Genomic DNA, 17,787 nt, shown 5'->3' with positions numbered 1-17,787 from the left:
ATACTCAGCGACAAATACAAGTGGCCACCATGGTCTATAAATCTATACATGGTCTTGCGCCCGACTATCTTGGTTCTCTTTTCACTAAATATGATCCTCCATATAATCTAAGGAACTCTGAAAACAAACTAGCTGTTCCATTGCCCCGCACCAATTTCCTGAAAAATAGCTTTAGCTATAACGGTGCGGTTATCTGGAATAGCTTGTCCCCTGAATTGCGGCAAGCAAAATCACTTCAATCCTTCCGAAATGGTTGTCGCAATTTCTTCGTCTGAATCGACAAAAACACACACGGCATCTATGTAAAGCAGAATTTCTTTATTTTTTTCTATTTCACTTTTAAATTTTAGATCATGTTTATATAGATTAAAATAGATTGTAACTGTAATAATAGATTGTAATAATATTATCATTTTATCTGATAGATTTACCGTGTCTAAATAAAAATAAAGTTCAAGTTCAAGTTCAAGTTCAAGGAATTGTATCATTTTCTAGGTGGAATAGTAGCGGTTAAGATGGCTTATTCCTCACTCAAAAAGCATTACCATACAAAATCATGTTTCACCCTTTTTAAACCGCTAGGAGTGACTAGTAGACTGCAGACTGTACTTATTAAGAAAAACATTGCAGTTAAAAAACTGAATTGCGTCTCTTTTCAAGTAAGATATAAGAAATGATCCATAACTACTGCTATAATAAATAACATGTCTAAAAATTTGCGTTTTGTCCAACCGAGCATGTTCAACTCTTATTTAACCTTTACTTTCGTTTTATTTACCAGGAAGTGAAAACAATTCCGAATAATTACGAAGCGTGGTTTGATTAACTTCGTCTGAAGGACAGCGAGGCAGATCCCGATGCAGTGAGAGAAGTTTACGAAAGAGCTATCTCCAGTATTCCACCCGCCGAGGAAAAGCGTTTATGGAGACGATACATTTCCCTGTGGATCAACTATGCGCTGTTTGAAGAACTTCTGGACAAGGTAAGTTCTTTTTTTTTGCTGCTGTCGGCCTGCGCAGATGTAGGTTAAGCCAGGAAAAGAGACTGACTCGCAGAACTTGTTGAGCTTAACCACGGTTCTCCGACAGATGTAGTCTAAAGTTTTCATAAAGAGACTGACTTGCATAACTTGTTAAGCTTAACCACGGTTCTGCGACAGATGTAGGTAAAGTTTTCATAAAGAGACTGACTTGCATAACTTGTTAAACTTAACCCGGACTTTGCTACGTATAGGGAGTAGTGAGTTGTTTAATTATTTTTCCGGGGTTTACCTTGAGCCGGTTCGATTTTGCAAATTTACATTCCAACACTTTTTGTAACTGATGATATATGAGTTGCACAGGGCAAACTCAGTCATCTGCGACACTGCCTCAATTGTAAACAAGGGAGGGATATATTACATTCTTTTCATGATAGCGAGAGTGAGAAACTCACTACGAATAATGTTAAGTGATTCCCTTTGTCTGTATTCGGCAAAGCCTCGTTGTGAAGTTGACTTTTGACAGATCGAAAATAGTTTAACAAGCAGGGCCAACTCGAGAGAAACATCCGATTATACAATTATTATACAAACCACGTTATCTTGACTTTTTCGAAAGTAGTTTTTCCGGTTTTTAGTTGTTCCCGCTCCACTTCCAGTTTGCAGACAAGAAGTTAGTATGATGGTGAAATTTCAGAAAATAAAATTCGGCGAAACTTTAAGCAAATCACTAGTGGGACTTAACTATGAAGTCTATAAGGCGAGAAAAAACCTGAAGGATCATTTTCATTCTTTTAATGGATACGTGCAAGTTTATCTTTTAGTGGTTTTTTAATTTTTTTAACAATTTTTTAATTATAGACTAGTAAGCAGCACTTCTGCGAGCAGTAGTTGTAAAACTTCTTGTATTTTCTTACGCGTTTCGTCTAACTGTCGTAGACTTCTTCAGGGAGTTTTACAAGTATGACTAAACGCCTGTATTCATAAGTCAAAGTTACAGGGGCCGATGATTTAGCTAAAACCGTGGCCCCCAAAATATATTTTTCTCACCTTGCCTTACACGTGTTAAATTTTTCACAAATTTTTCACGGCTTCGCCTGTTCCTGTTCGTAAGTCTGGCCGAGCCTTTACGGTCATCGGCCCCTGTAACCTTGGCTTATAAATACAGGCGTTTAGTCATACTTGTAAAACTCCCTGAAGAAGTCTACGTCAGTTAGACGAAACGCGTAGGAAAATACAAGAAGTTTTACAACTACTGTTCGCAGAAGTGCTGCTCACTAGTCTATAATTAAAAAATTATTAAAAAATTTGTCGTCTTCCATGGGTTTTGTATGCTGTTGTCTAAAGAAGGAACTCGCTATTCTACAGAATTTTAGCCTTGCGTTGCCGGCACTGGGACGGCAAAAACAACGAATGGAACACCAGACCACATTTGCCGCCATCTTGGAAATCCTCCAAGCCTTTTTGGCCTTTAGAGGACTGGGTACTAAAACGTTTTCAATATGTCGGACGAGTTGTAGGTTTGAGACGCGTCTGAAGTAAAAGGCATATATTTTGTGGATTTTTTAGCTTGATTTCAAGTATAATAAGGATTATGGCATCACCGGAGCAGAGTGTAACCAAGACTAGGGTTCCGAAAGTTGCAAAGGTTTGTATATCTTACGATTTTAACGAGGAATTGAAAATCTTAGTTTGAATAGTGACAGGTAAACATGCACACGCGGATTATGGATTCGATAAGCTTCTATAGCTTATCTTTCCAGATCTGAGGCATTTCTTTTGTAGTTCATCGTTGATTCGTACACTGAGAAGAGTTGATCTTTCCTTCTTAGCTAACAAAGTTTCGACATTCGACTTTGAGAGTAATTTAACGTCGTGATCTACGACTTTACTTCAGAAATCTCCACCTATTTGTTCAAGTGACCGGGACGTTTTATAATTTCAGTGATGATAAAGTTAAGATTGTGAGAGAGAGGAAAAATTACGAGTGAAGTAAAGTTTTCAAGCCCTAATTGGCTTTCAACAGACTCTTTATTTGCAAGATCTGGATTGTAATCAAACTCTCCTTTCTACTGAGTTGCCATACATTTCATTGTAGATTTGTTGGGAGAATTTGCACGCTTGTCATATCAAGGAAGCAAACATTTAGTAACAAGATCATTACAGTGGTTAAGTTGATTGAGTTCTGGGTACATGTATCAGGCATACTGGGTTCACGTTCATTGAACTCATGAGTTCTGTTGGAATGTGATGGAAGCCTGTCACTCATCAGGAAATTTTAGCCAATACCAGTCACTGCCACCAATGAGCTTATCACCCATTAAAATTTTCCAGAAGTGGCTGAGTGTGTCTGCTTCAGGGAATTTCAATGGATATTGTAGCAAATGTTTATCCCTAGCTCGAGCATTTAAATCTTGCTTCTTTTTTCCTGATATGATTACTGAATTGCTACAATCAATGCAAAACATCACCAAGTTTGGATGCTTTAAATATTGCTGGCTTTCAAATTTTGTACCATCGTTATATGAAGTTTTCTCTTGTGTCTCCAATATAAGGTGCCATTAGTTCCTGTTATTCACTGAATACATTTGTTCATATTTTCAGGTGAAGAATAAGGCCCCAGCTCCTGTTCAGATCACAGCTGAACAACTCTTGAGGGAGGCCAAGGAGAGGCAGTTAGAATTGGTTCCACCAGTAAGTTAAACTGTACATACTGCAGTTACCTTTATATCTTTATAATTCTATAAATTACTTTCCAATTTTTTGTATAGATTGTGGTATTCTAAACAGAAATATATTTTAGATTGTAAAAGCAAGGAGAGAAAATAATTCAGAACATTATTTTCCTAACCAGTTTTCTTGCAAACTCTTTAATATGATACTATGCTTCATTTTCAACCAAAATTAATTGTTAAGAAAATTGATTTAACTTTTGACTCTCACTGTATGATTTCATTGATTTTTCCCAAATAAGCAATGAATTTTTATTGGTTTGCTCTAACTTGCCACTGCAGCTTCCACTTTTGAAAGATATTCCACCTTTTTAAAGAGAAATACATTTAACTTCTAACATGAAAGATTTTATTTTATTGGTAACTTAATTAATTCTTCTTCCTTTCTGCAAGGTTCCCTGTTTTCCAAATTTAAGATTGAAATACTCTGAAAAGAAAAACAGTGCAGTGATACAAAACAAAGGGGAGTAGGGTTGGCGTAGTGGTGAGAGCGCTCGCCTTCCACCAATGTGTCCCGGGTTTGATTCCCGGACCCGGTGTCATAAGTGGATTGAGTTTGTTGGTTCTCGACTCTGCTCGGAGAGGTTTTTCTCCGGGTACTCTGGTTTTCCCTTCTCCTCAAAAACCATCATTTGAATTTATTTAATTTAGAAGTTTATTTGATTTACACATGACCCCACAAGCTGTTCAGCTTTGAAACACATCGTGTTTAAATAAAGGTATTATTATTATTATTATTATTATTATTAACCTAAAATCAGCTCATTATCACTCCAATTCATTATACCAAAGTTTTTGAGGTCCACAATAAAAACAAGATTTATCTATTATTAATTCTACACATCAATTTGTTTGCCGATTTAAGATGATAGTTACTAACTGATAATTATTTCTTTTCAGCCTCCCAAACAGAAGATAAGTGATCCTGATGAATTACAAGAGTACAAGCTTCGAAAAAGAAAGGTTTGATTTATTTGATTTTTTATTACTAGGAGTTGGATTAATTGGATTGATCTGAAATCAAACTATTGTTACGGTAGTAATGATTGTAAATTTAATAATTGAATTTTTGACTGATTCTCCTATTTTATCTTGCCAGGCATTTGAGGACAGCCTTCGTAAAAACAGATCAGTAATAAGTAACTGGCTAAAGTATGCTCAGTGGGAAGAAAGTCAGAGAGAAATTCAAAGGTAGAGATTAAATCTATTATTTGATTTAATAATTAAGAAAGGTAACAAATTTAACAAATTGATCATCACAGTGGTGAAAATGTGGTGAACTTACAAGGGGCAGCTGAGTGAGTGTGCAACTAATTTCTATTTAATTGAAATTAATGATTTCTTATTGGGTTAGATGTAAGATTGCTTTGATTTCTCTCTTTCAGAGCAAGGTCTGTCTATGAGAGAGCTTTAGATGTAGACCACAGAAATATCACCATATGGCTGAAATATGCTGAGATGGAAATGAAGTGAGTCTGTTTCCTTGTGAGATAAGTTTAACTGTATTTTGATGAAAATACTTGTAGATTAAAACTTTTATCCAGACCCTAATAATGATTTTTTTTTCTGACAATAGAAGACCTACACACTGCCCCACTGGGATTGGGAAATTGGGAATCAGAATAATTCTGTAGAAAGTGATTGAGAAAGTATTCTTATTCTATTAAAAGCAGTTTACAAAGAAAAGGAGCATGACAGGTTGGCTGGTAAAATATTGACTCTGGGTTGTGGGGTCTCTGGATTTAAACCTTGATCAGGTCACTGTTCAGTGTTCTTGGGCAAAACACTTTACTTTTATTGTGCCTCTCTCCACCCAGGAAGGTAAATGGTAACTGGCAGACTGTTAGGGAAACATGACAAGATATTAAGGGAGGGGAGGGTGGGCAACTTGTGATGAATTATCAACAGTTCTGGAAGAGCAGCAATGGTACAGGTTACTTTGTGTGAGATAAACCAGAGAGATACACATATACTCCAGCAGCTCTGTCAGCTAGTCTTGTAGATGTAACCCATCCTACCTCTGATATTGAGCTTAGAGTTTTACCTCCACAGGCATCGCCAGATTAACCATGCACGGAATATCTGGGACAGAGCTGTCACCATCTTGCCAAGAGTGAACCAGTTTTGGTTAGTACATAATGCTTCTTGGTGATTTATTTATAGTAAGCCTAGGGTATTCTTGTTAAGTGTAAGTTGGTTAGCATTTTGTGAAAACAACAATACATTCATAAGTGCCTGTAGCAAAGAGAAACTGCAGAAAATTGATCTGTATTTATCAATTTTATGTTTTCAAGCAAGATTATAACAGTTAATTACAAGTTGTGGCTTTGACTGAATCCACTCTCAGGATTTGATCTTATCTTAATTCTCCTTTCAAGCTGCAGTGTACTTCTTTGAAATTTATCAAGACAATGAAGTGGTCTATCATGATATTACTTTCTATCTGTTAACTTTCTCTCTTCTCATAAGCTGTTTGCAGGATAGTGGGTCAAAATATTGAGGAGAGATTACATGCATATTGGTATAAGATCTGGCAGTAAAAAGCTATATCATTTTTTTTTTTAAACAGGTACAAATACACCTACATGGAAGAGATGCTCACTAACATTGCTGGTGCACGGCAGATTTTTGAACGATGGATGGAATGGGAGCCAGATGAGCAAGCCTGGCATTCTTATATTAACATGGAGCTCAGATACAAGGAAGTGGATCGTGCCAGGAGTATATATGAGAGATTTGTTATGGTACATCCAGAAGTGAAAAATTGGGTGAAGTTTGCTAAATTTGAGGAACGGCAGTCCAATTCAGGTGAATGGATTCATATCTTAGTGACATGGTTTACAATTTTACTTTTTTGATATGAAGTTTTTCTATTGACAGTAAATGATTTTTAGACCTCTAGGCTTCAATTGCTATTTGGAACAAGTGACTGACAATTTCTAGCGATGACTGTTTCATCCACAGATGTAAAATTTATTTTGTGATGATAAAAGATATATTTTTTCAGTTGGTGCAAGAGATGTGTATGAAAGAGCAGTAGAGTTTTTTGGTGAGGAAAATGCAGAGGAGAAACTTTTTCTTGCATTTGCAAAATTTGAAGAAAACTGCAAAGAGGTATGGATAGAAACTTCCCACAAGTGGTTTGATTTTGTCAAAATTTTTTGACAAGGGTATAAACTAACTATAATAATTAAACATTTCTTTTTTGAGTTTTGAGTGAACAAAATAGTAGTTGCAAATAATAGTGTGACACTTCTTTGGGACTGATCAATTTGAAGTATAAGGTTGTACATGTAGGAAGCTAAGTGACTATACAAAACCTGAATATCTCAATTTTTTTTCTATTCCTTAGCATGATCGAGTGAGGGTGATTTTCCAGTATGCTCTGAAAATCTTACCAAAAGAGGAGTGTGAAGTAAGTGTGGATTACATACAGGCTTTCTTCTAATCGAAGTTGATTCATTTTCTACACATTTGGAAGACCTGAATTCAGAAAATATTTACATGCTCCTGACTTTTAAAATAATTTTTGATCTTCTCATTCCTCTCTCATCTCTATTCCTTCTTCTTTTTCCCTAAAGCCTCATTGATGTCCCTTAGATTAGGTGTTCTTTCATTCAAAATTTACTTGTCACTATTTTTTTTTCAGGAGTTGTACAAAGCTTACACTCAACATGAGAAGAAATATGGAGACAAAGGGGGGATAGAAGATGTGATCGTTAGCAAGAGAAAATTCCAGTATGAGGAGGTTAGTTGATTGATAGATAAAAACAAATGTACTTTTTTTTAAAGTCACAGTTAAACAAAGTAGATGTTGTGATATTAGGTTGTATTATATAGCTGGTGGTACCCTTGGGCAGGTGAAAATAAATCCTGCATTTTGATTGGCTATCCAAGTGGATAAGGTGGGCCTGTCTTACCCATTGCAGATTGCCTGCTTTGATCTTGTACGAGGAAAAATATTGTATGGAGAGGATTTCAAAAGGGATAAAGCTCACAGCTTATTCCATCAAGACTTGAAATTTACTTCTCAGATCGCATTATTTGTCAAATACGAGTCTAAAACAGGCATGTGCCATCGCAGTTGACTCTCAAAAAATAAACAAGGTACAACCTCCTTCTCTTTACAAATGCTAACAGTGGTTTTACCCTTTGTGGTCATCATAAGTAAAAAGGCAAAAAAGATGATCAGAAATGAACAGAATTAAGAAATGCAAGAATTTTAAATTTTTACCTATTTTCAAAAAAAAATTGAATTTACATGTAGAAGGTAATTTTTGATTGGTAAATAGCTTGTCAAAATAAGGGATTTTTAATTAATAATTTTAGTTGGTAACTCTCAAAGGCCAAAAATTAATTATGGTTACCCTTGCCTGCATTTTTTATGGAGTGACGAAAACCTTGACAGCCAAACTTGAAACTGCTTTTAAAAGTGATTGAGTTTAGTTTCTGAATTAAATGATTCGTGGAATATTGTTCAACACATTTACTTCAGTATGCTCATTTCCTAACTGTCTTGCTTGCTGATAAGGGTTGTATCCTCTTAGAATATCTGCTCTTCTTATTCAATCATATCAAGTAGACAGGTAGATTACATGACAAAAAGTTAAACCCATCTTAGACTCTTTCAAGTTTACTTATCTAAAACAATGGCTTTATTTTGAATCCCAATTGGGTGATTCGTTAAATAACTACGCATTTACCTTAGTGTGTATATTTTTTTAGCTTGGGCGCAAACGACGAGTATACGCCCATCTGGCGCTGTTACGATTCGATTTGGACTTTGTAAAGGAACGACAGTTTTGCCTGTAAAGCGACCGTCCAAAGAAAATTGCTGAATTCTGTTATTGTAACGGTCACAAACAAGTAGAATATTGGAGCTGTTTGAACACATGCCACGGAGACCGTTGAACTGTCCATCTTGATTCCCTTTTTCTCCAAACTTGTACAAGAACGTTCCTGCCGAGTCAAATGCTTTTATGCTGTGTTTTTCACTTTCATTTACCGCGAAAATGTTTTGTAAGGAATGCAACTGACTGGTTTGCCGAGTCTCTCTGGACCACTTTCCCCTATTGTGGATATAGTTTCGCCCTCTTTCGACAGTACTTGAACTCTGCTGTTGTGGAATTCAGTGACAACAATACGTTCTATATCATCAACGCAAACACTAAGTGGACTCCCAAAGTGTCCTTTCCCCTCACCTTTTTGTCCAAAGGTTTTCAAAACAGAACCTGTCTGAGTATTTATTGTTGTATTCTATCATTTAATTGATCCGCACAAAGAATTTCGTTGTCGTTTAAAAAAAACACGTTGGTGGGATATTTGAATTGTCCAGGATCTGTTCCTTCTTTCCCAATTTGTCTTAAACAGTGTCCTTTATTGACCACATGATCACGGTGTCCTTAATTATCTGCGACAACAATGTCACCTTGCTTGTTGACAGCTATACCACATAGTCTCTTGAACTCCTGCCCTTGGTTGAACTTCAAATCCAACTCGCCAACTACCACAAGTTCTCGTTCTTTCACTGGTAAAGTGAACGGACAGTTCGGAAGCCTTTCATCTTTAATCTTTACTTCAACACTGTAGGCACCAGGCTCTTTAGGTGAAAACTTCAACCTTAGATTGCCGTCCTCTTTTTCTTAAACGGTTACGTTTGTTACATCTTTGGCGGGTTCTATCAGCAACTCAACTTGATCTTTAAGATCAGCCTAGTTAATCATCTCTCCGTCGGCTGCCGTTTTTTGGGCATAACGAAAACTCTGCTTCTACACCAGCTTGAAAAGTTTGATCCATTCCTTCCAGAGTTCATTAATTCACGACTATCGGGATGACCTGAATAACACCCAGTGTCAGGTCCTGTCGAGAAGGGGGGAAAAAATTTAACGACTGCAGTCTGGTAATGTGTTGGGGCTTCAACTCTACAAAGCTCTTCAAATTTTTGTTTCAAAGTCGCCCTGTTTTGCATGATATCCGAGCTTGCGCTTCTCTGAACCAGGTTTGCCGCAAACTCAGCTGCTTGGTTTATTTGTTTTACCAGGGATTCCACTTCCTGTTTGGCCGCATTTATCCTCTGAAGTCTCGACACGCGTGTTGTTGCCAGGGATTCGATCGCTTCTCGCTCGCGCTGACGAATATTTGCTCGGCTGTTATTTGCTCGGCTGTTATTTGCTCGGCTGTTATTTGCTCGGCTTGAAGTTTCTTTCAAGCTCAGAAATTGTTTCTTCGAATTCCTTGATAACTTTACAAAGTTCGGCTTCTTTTTCCATTATCATCTTAGTGCCAGAAGTGATGTTTTCTTTTTCTTCGTGACCTGCTTTGTCGAGCGAAATGGCGTTGTGGTTTTGATGATCCCTGACTATGCAGATCGGACAAAGTTGACACTGTGAGCGAAAGAATCTGGCTTTTTCTCTTTCGTGAAACTGTTGTGTGCAAAATGGCCGTCGCTTCAGCAGTGCTTCGTAATCTTCTGCTTTAAAGTCCTTGACTGACGTGACTTTGTGTCCTTGAAAAGACTTTTTAAGCACTTCATGTGCGTTGAAACAATCAGGGCACATGAATCGTCCTCAATCGAAGCTATAGTACATTTGAGGGTTGGTTGCGCTGCATTGATAACTAGTAATATTACCATCTTCGCCACTCTGTCGAAAGGCGAGAAGACTCAGCAAACTTTTGTAGAAAAAACTGTTGGGGAAACGGTATCGAGACAGATGGAGCAAGTAACTTGCCTCTTGAGATCTTTCAAAATGGACTCCATCTTCGAAGCGAAACACACTAGACTTTCGCGAGACACTCAACGCAATGACTTGATTGTAGATGATAGTTCAGGTTTCCGAGAAAACAGCAAAGTCCATATCAACCGATTGCCACATGCCAATCAAAATTCATGGCTTCGACGACCTTTTTATACTCGAAAATAATTTCTAATCTCTTAGGATTTTGGTTTTTACTCTGCCCTAATCTTCCTCTTCCTTAATTATTCTTTTATTCTTTGCTTTTATCACTTTAGTTAATGTTTTCCTATCGTAATGAGTCTTTCTTCCTTAGAATCTTTCAAGATGAAGGTAATTGGTCACGTCATAGGAAGGACTCCAAATCTCGTGACTCACAAGCTCCTTCTACAGTTGTGTACTTAGTTGCCAAGCCTTTGATTCAGAGTGAGGCTAAAGGTTACCTTGTTGTGATAGAGACCAGTATCTAGTTAGCATGATAACAAAGTGATTTACATTTGAAAAGCAGCAAGGTTTGTATCATAACAAGGTCACCTCTAGCCTCACTCCCGTTTAAAGGCTTAAGAACCAAGCACCCAACTGTAAAATGGACTATTCGTTTACGACAGTCGTCTTTATAGAAACTCTTATCGTCCTTCCGTAACTGTCTGTGTAGTAAAATGAAAATCTCAACATTTTTTAACATGGATGATTATTTTAATATTTCTTCGGTGGCTGATTAAAAAAGATAAAAAGAAAAGAAAAGCTGAAGCGGTGTGTGGTGTTTGTTGCAAATTCCATTCGTGCAAAAACAAGGTCACACATAGCTTATCTTCAGGAATTCAGCCGAAATTATTCAAGTTCCTTTGTAGCAATTCGTTTTGACCTCGTCCTTTTAAAGTTCTCTTTAGGAAGTCACTTGTTCAAGTTATCTATTGGCGTAGGAAGCTAAACTGTCCTTGGCTGTCTTATCTTCTTTCGGTAGCATTAGTTAGGCGAGGAAACGCGAGGCGAGCGCGCGTGAGCGACCACGGTGTGGGAGAAGAAGAAAACAAATCACTACCCACACCCCTTGCGTACGCATCGTTAAATTTTGCGGCAAGGCTCCCTTATCCCTCGCGCTCTGGGCGGAAATTTAATATCAGGTAGATCTGTGAAGGGTCTAGGAGGAAAAAAATTCGTGTGGATCTGATTTTCCCTCCTAAATTTCCTTTTTCAAAAACCGACATTTAGTTATTTGAGCTGGGTGATATGACAAGGCAAAATGTGTTATCATTTTTCCTCCATACCACCAAAGAAGACTTTTAAAGGGAAAACCTGTTGAGGAAAACGTGCAAGTGAAACTACGGCTTCATTTTACGTTCTGTCCAACCGAGCATGTTAATACATTTAAATTTTTTTTTCGTTTTATTTGCCAGGAAGTGAAAACAGATCCGAATAATTACGACGCATGGTTTGATTACCTTCGTCTGATGGAAAGCGAGGCGGATCCCGATGCAGTGAGGGAAGTCTACGAAAGAGCAATCGCCAATATTCCACCCGCCGAGGAGAAGCGTCTATGGAGACGATACATTTACCTGTGGATCAATTATGCGCTATATGAAGAACTTCTGGCTAAGGTGTGTTTTATTTTGGCAGGTGTCGGCTTGTGCAGATGTAGTTAAAACCTGCGCAAGAGACTGACTCGCAGAATTTCTTATCAAGCTAGACCCCAGTTCTGCTACAAATGTAGGTAAAGTCTTCATAAAGAGATTGATTTGCACAACTTGTTGAGCTTAACCCGGTTCTGCTACATAAAGGAGTAGGGAGTTTTGTCGCTATCCAAATATGGGATACTAGTCTATCGCAGCATACCCGCCATAGGAGTTTTCTTTACCCACCCCTCTCCCCTGTCTTGAGCATTTCGTTAGGTTTGCATGGCAGTTCGGTCGTACCAATTTAGACAGGTATTCGTGGGCGGAGAGAGGCAGTGTGAAAGGGGAGTTTCCTGCCCAATGAAGGGTCGAACACGGACGTCTAGTTCAAGAGTTCAGCATGGGAACTTGTTGAAGTTTTTAGGCTAGCGCCTCTTCAAAGTGCAGGGGTAAAATATATTCCAGTTGGAAAATTCAAGTGCCCTTGTATTTGTCTCAATGTCTGATTCTGATTTTTACAGGACATGGACAGGACAAGACAGGTGTATCGTGCATGTTTGGATCTTATACCACACAAGAAGGTGAACAACTTTTAAGAACTACCTTATGTGCGACGCGTGGTGGTTGTAATATGCTGTACTATGCTACTGCTTGAAAATTACGATGTCGCTTACTCTGTCACTTACTTGGTCTAAAACCTAATTCTCCCAACTGCTAACCAATCGTTTGTTTGTTCGCTATTCATGAGAATTAAGTGTTATAACAGGACAATGTTTCCAAGTCCATAATCCCTGTTTTTCTTCATATACCTGGCAAAGATAAACTTATAAAGGGAGTTTTTTTTAACGAGACTGCTTTTTAATCTTTCGAATAGATTGTTGTCTTTCATTTGTACTAAGGAGCAGCAATGAAAAGGATACGCGTCAGTTTCGTTTAAACACGACTCAACTAACAATTTCGGTTTTATTTTTCATATCCAGTTCACATTCGGAAAAGTCTGGCTGTTGTATGCCCAGTTTGAAATTCGTCAGAAAGATCTTAAGGCAGCTCGGCAGGCGTTGGTAAGCGTACTGAGTGATCTCATCATTTGGATGATATTTTTAAGCTCAAAAGTGGATGAATAGGGAACCGTTTCCTGATCAGATGGTGTGGGTTCTTGAACCATCCCGGGTCATTGGGTCGTGTCCTTTTGTGTTGTGTTCTGTAGGCATTTAAAGGCTTTTGATTGGAGGGAGGCACTCAACCTCGTTCCCAGGGTCTCTCGTCTTACCGCCCCTCTCTCACTCCGTATTCCAGCGTCCCTTGGTACCAGTTCACTCTGTGTCGCACACGGTCTGCTTATGTGTTATTTCTGTTCGTCACAGGGCACAGCGATCGGGAAATGTCCCAAAGACCGACTCTTCCGAGAATACATCGGTCTCGAGTTACAGGTGAGTAAAACGATTATTGAATAAGAAATTTTTGCTTTACTCTAATGCCGATAGAGTTATTTAAACTGAAAAAAAAATTATCGAAGTTACCTTTGAGATGGAGAGAAAAAAATGAAATCAAATAGAAACATGATTGTATTAAAGTTTAAACCTTTAACTTCCTTGAGTGACCAAGACAGAATTTCTCCTTACAATATCAATACAATATTAAGCGGACAAGTCATTAGAATAGAGAGAAATATCAATTAGGGGATCATAAGTCAGTTGATCTAATACCAAATTCTCTAAATTAACATCATAAGAGCTGTATTTAACAGAAACTAAGGAGAATTGCTCGTAAGATCTTGGGAGAGAAAAGGTTCAGGAAACATCGAAGTTTTATGCTTGAGACTTTTCCTGTCCTCCCCTCCTTCGTCATTTTAATTTGTTTTTTTTTTTACAGACGTATCTTCAAAAAAAAAAAGGTACATATATTGGGTATTTTTGTGGTGGTCAAGAGCTGCGGCTCCGCAAGGGTGTTTCTTGTTGCCCTTTGTGATGCGTAATCTGCCATTTTTATCTGTTTTGCTTTTAACAGCTTCGAGAGTTTGATCGCTGTCGTAAGTTGTACGAGAAATTCCTGGAGTTTAATCCTGCAAACTGTACCACATGGGTCAAGGTTAGGAGAGAACGTTTTATGTTCATGTTGCTGTAGTTGTTGTTGAAGTAATAGTTGTTTATTGCATTTCAAGTGTGCAATTAACTATAGATGGAGTTTGACTTGAATAAAACTTGCGGACGGACAACTATCGACTCGGGAAAAGAAGAAACTAAAGAACTTTTGAGTGAACAAACGTAAGGACAAACGATCGAAAAAATGCCAGGCCGCGCGCCCATACGAATGAACAAATAAGCATGTAAAATAGGGGCATGAATGAACAAATGATCAAGTGAGAGAACGAAATTAAACCGACGACGTCTGTATTTATTGTAGCAGTCCAGGGAGACTATGTGTAAGATATCTATATAAAAAAGGAAAAGTGCTGTAGATGAGTTGGGAGAAGGCTTAAACTTGCTAATGGAGCACTTTTCGATTGATGCTGTAAGAGATTTCACCCGCGACGATAGATGACTCGTAACCAGCATAATTTTTTCTTGTTAGTACGCCGAACTTGAAACCATTCTTGGTGATACTGAAAGAGCACGTGCGCTGTTTGAACTAGCTGTCAACCAACCATTGCTTGATATGCCCGAGGTAATGTATTTCAATAAAGCGTGTAGTTAACTTCAACAAAGATTGCCCGGTCACGTATTCTAGAGTGATCGAACTCGGACACAGTGTCCACTCTGGAGATAAGAAAATTAACTCGCCAATCGGCATTTCACATGTAACGGTCTTCAATATAAACTATGAAAGGCCATTACTATCGAGCAATTTTTAAGGTGGGCTAAGAACAGGTTATGAAAAATCTCGGCAAGATTTCCGAACAGCTCCATACTTTACTATGCAAACAGTTTATGGATAAAGAAACAAAAGATTCCCTTTGTGACTACGGCTTCTCGAGGTTTCAGTGACTTAGCAAGCTTGCTGTGTGTGTGTTTTTGACTCTTTCAAAGACAATTCACGATGTGAACTTTTCAAGAAACGCACAAGATCTAGAAAGTCACAGCTTGCATTTTGGTTCGAACGTTATAGCAATTGTTTTAAAAGAAATGAAATTTGCATTATAAACTTCTCGCTTCACTGAACTAAATATTCAAAGGATTTTATACCGGAAGTTGTTTGTTCATGAGAATTTCGTAGCTCAACATTTGTCGCATATATTCTTTTCGACTGTTAAAATTTGTATTTTCACAATTTGTTTCAAACACGGGTAAATTGTGTAAGTAACTCTACTTGAGGAACAAGTTATAAGGAAATTTGTCGGGCAGAACGGAAGTGACGTTAATAGTGTATTTTAAATACTAATATTGTTCGAAAGTGGTACCGTGAGGCGGGTTGGCAGCCGTGATCGTATAGTGGTTAGTACATTGCGTTGTGGCCGCAATAACCCAGGTTCGAATCCTGGTCACGGCACTCATGAATTTTTTTTCCTTTTCTCTTTTTCTTTTCTTTTTAACTGAACAGTCTTTTTTACTCTGTTGTATTCTCCCACTTAACCTCATTAGTTTTGTAAGCAAAAGAAAATTGTTTCTTCTTTACTTAGTTTTCCCAAAATTTCCCCTACTTTCAATAGTTTAGAATTGTAATATAAAAATATTTACGTATGATGCACGATCCTCGCAGTAGAGAGCGCTATTTATGCAATAGCGAAATTCAGACCTGAAAAAAATCAGGCCTGTACGGGAATCGAACCACTGACCTCTGCGATACTAGTGCAGCGTTCTACCAATTAAGCTAACAAGCCAACTGGGAGCAGGCCGTTAAGTTGATCAACTTAACGGCCTGCTCCCAGTTGGCTTGTTAGCTCAATTTGTAGAGCGCTGCACTAGTATCGCAGAGGTCAGTGGTTCGAATCCCGTACAGGCCTGATTTTTTTCAGGTCTGAATTTCGCTATTGCATAAATAGCGCTCTCTACTGCGAGGATCGTGCATCATACGTATCTCTAACCGCAGTTCAAAATATATGAACTTCATATATTCATCGTATAAAAATATTTAGCAAACCAGTAATAAACGATGATTTTTTGTGTTCTCAGGTTTTGTGGAAAGCGTACATAGATTTTGAGATTAACTTGGAAGAGTACGACAAAACGCGAGATCTGTACGAGAGGTTACTCAAACGAACGCAACACGTTAAGGTTGGTCTTTAGTATTCAGTTTTTCACCTTAATTCGATCTCTGTTATTTTGTTGAATGTGAAGCACAAGAGCACATATTTCCATTACGTCCTTTAATTCAAGTATGATTATACTAAGTGCCTTGAAAAAATGTACATGGTCGATAATTTTATCATGATTTTACCTAACCTCGAACATGTCGAAGCAAATTTGGAAGCATATCCCTGCATTCGCTTCGCTTGAGTAATTAATTAATAAGGCTTTAGTTTACATCTCTGATTCTCCTCAAACGTTCTTCATTATAGGTTTGGATCAGCTTTGCACAGTTCGAGGCCTCTACTGGAACTGATGAAAGCATCATACAAGCAAGGTCTGTGTAAACGTTATCTGTTCTGTTATTCGCGATCGAAACGGTGACCATGGTACGTACTGTCACGCAACGACCGGTGAACAATCGCGTTCGGCGGAAGAGGGGACAACTCAACGAAAGAACCTATTTTTCTTGTATGAGAGAATTTATGGTGGATATGAGATCCAATCCTTATAAATGTAAATCAAATTTTTTAAATTTTATTTTAACACAAATATTATTTTCAGGACTGTTTACGAACGCGCGAGCAAATCTCTCAGAAACGCAGAGGAGAAAGAAGAAAGAGTGATGGTACTGGAAGCTTGGAAAGAATTTGAGGTATTGTTAAAATCGAAAGCGTAATTTGTAGTGTGAAAATGGGAATTTCTTAGCAAGAACGAATTCAATTTCATTTTTCTAATTGTGATCCTCTAGGACGAATATGGAGATGACAGCTCACAAGAGGAAATCAAGAAAAAGATGCCTCGCCGGGTAAAGAAGAGGAGAAAAGTGCAAACAGACGATGGGGTAAGAGATATTAAGAATTGTGTCGTAACGCAATCCGTTGCTCAAGCCAAAATGTCGCGTGACAAGTAGATTGTTTTCAATTTTCTTACGATTTTCTTCCAGATTTTGCTGTTATCACAAATAATTCGTAGCTCTTATTTAGAATACTTTAGCCTTACTGCAGTTTTCTTTTTTTCTCTGTTTTAACTTATATATTTTTTTAGAGAAAACAATTCAAAGAAATTTCAAAACATGTTGTTTAGTCCTTCTTGCAAAATTTTAGGTTTCATTGGAAGTTATTTGTAACACAATCAAAAATTTTTTTTCCTTGCAGTCAGATGCTGGTTGGGAAGAATACTACGATTACATCTTTCCTGACGATGAAGCCAACATGCCTAACTTTAAACTGCTCCAGATGGCCAGACTTTGGAAAAAGAACCAATCACAACAGGAATAATTAATAACGTCTGTTGTTCTGGCTGCTGGTTGTTTAGTTGTCGTATAAATATCACAAATATCGTGTACAGAATGTTTTCTACACAACAAAATAAATCTTCAATCTGTTAACTGTGGAGTGTTGAGTTCAGTCTTAAAGGAGTGATTTGTAGTTTGACATGGGAGGGGTGGGGTTGGACTATCAGAGTGGGAGGTCTGGGTGGCATGACTGTACCTCAAATATCATGAGT

General features: G+C 37.8%; 1 protein-coding gene, 1 non-coding gene and 1 pseudogene across 2 annotated transcripts; 2 read left to right on the top strand and 1 right to left on the bottom strand.

The window, feature by feature from the left end:
• The first annotated feature begins 2,452 nt into the window (after positions 1 to 2,452).
• Positions 2,453 to 17,672, top strand: LOC111332708 (crooked neck-like protein 1). The gene is made up of 21 exons (XM_088744262.1): positions 2,453 to 2,627; positions 3,584 to 3,673; positions 4,612 to 4,674; positions 4,811 to 4,902; positions 5,097 to 5,180; positions 5,764 to 5,838; positions 6,281 to 6,519; positions 6,719 to 6,825; positions 7,064 to 7,126; positions 7,361 to 7,459; positions 11,840 to 12,040; positions 12,577 to 12,636; positions 13,036 to 13,116; positions 13,420 to 13,485; positions 14,063 to 14,143; positions 14,627 to 14,719; positions 16,165 to 16,266; positions 16,551 to 16,615; positions 16,843 to 16,933; positions 17,030 to 17,122; positions 17,436 to 17,672. Exons 1-21 carry the CDS (start codon positions 2,574 to 2,576, stop codon positions 17,556 to 17,558), a joined length of 2,022 nt encoding a protein of 673 aa, XP_088600388.1. The 5' UTR covers positions 2,453 to 2,573; the 3' UTR covers positions 17,559 to 17,672.
• LOC148716241 (E3 ubiquitin-protein ligase TRIM45-like) lies at positions 8,183 to 10,815 on the bottom strand (annotated as a pseudogene).
• On the top strand, positions 15,470 to 15,541 carry Trnah-gug (transfer RNA histidin (anticodon GUG)). Its single transcript has one exon. It is a non-coding gene; the product is annotated as a tRNA-His (tRNA).
• Positions 17,673 to 17,787: the final 115 nt, after the last annotated feature.

This window comes from Stylophora pistillata, chromosome 14 (assembly GCF_964205215.1).
Source record: "Stylophora pistillata chromosome 14, jaStyPist1.2, whole genome shotgun sequence".
Taxonomy (NCBI): domain Eukaryota; kingdom Metazoa; phylum Cnidaria; class Anthozoa; order Scleractinia; family Pocilloporidae; genus Stylophora; species Stylophora pistillata.
This window is presented reverse-complemented; position numbering and strand designations above follow the sequence as displayed.

Excerpts from the sequence above, each read along its gene's own strand:
- LOC111332708 (XM_088744262.1), top strand. The coding sequence starts at position 2,574 with ATGGCATCACCGGAGCAGAGTGTAACCAAGACTAGGGTTCCGAAAGTT. Across the intron at positions 13,486-14,062 it reads ACATCGGTCTCGAGTTACAG|CTTCGAGAGTTTGATCGCTG; the intron begins GTGAGTAAAACG and ends TGCTTTTAACAG. Across the intron at positions 16,934-17,029 it reads AAGCTTGGAAAGAATTTGAG|GACGAATATGGAGATGACAG; the intron begins GTATTGTTAAAA and ends GTGATCCTCTAG.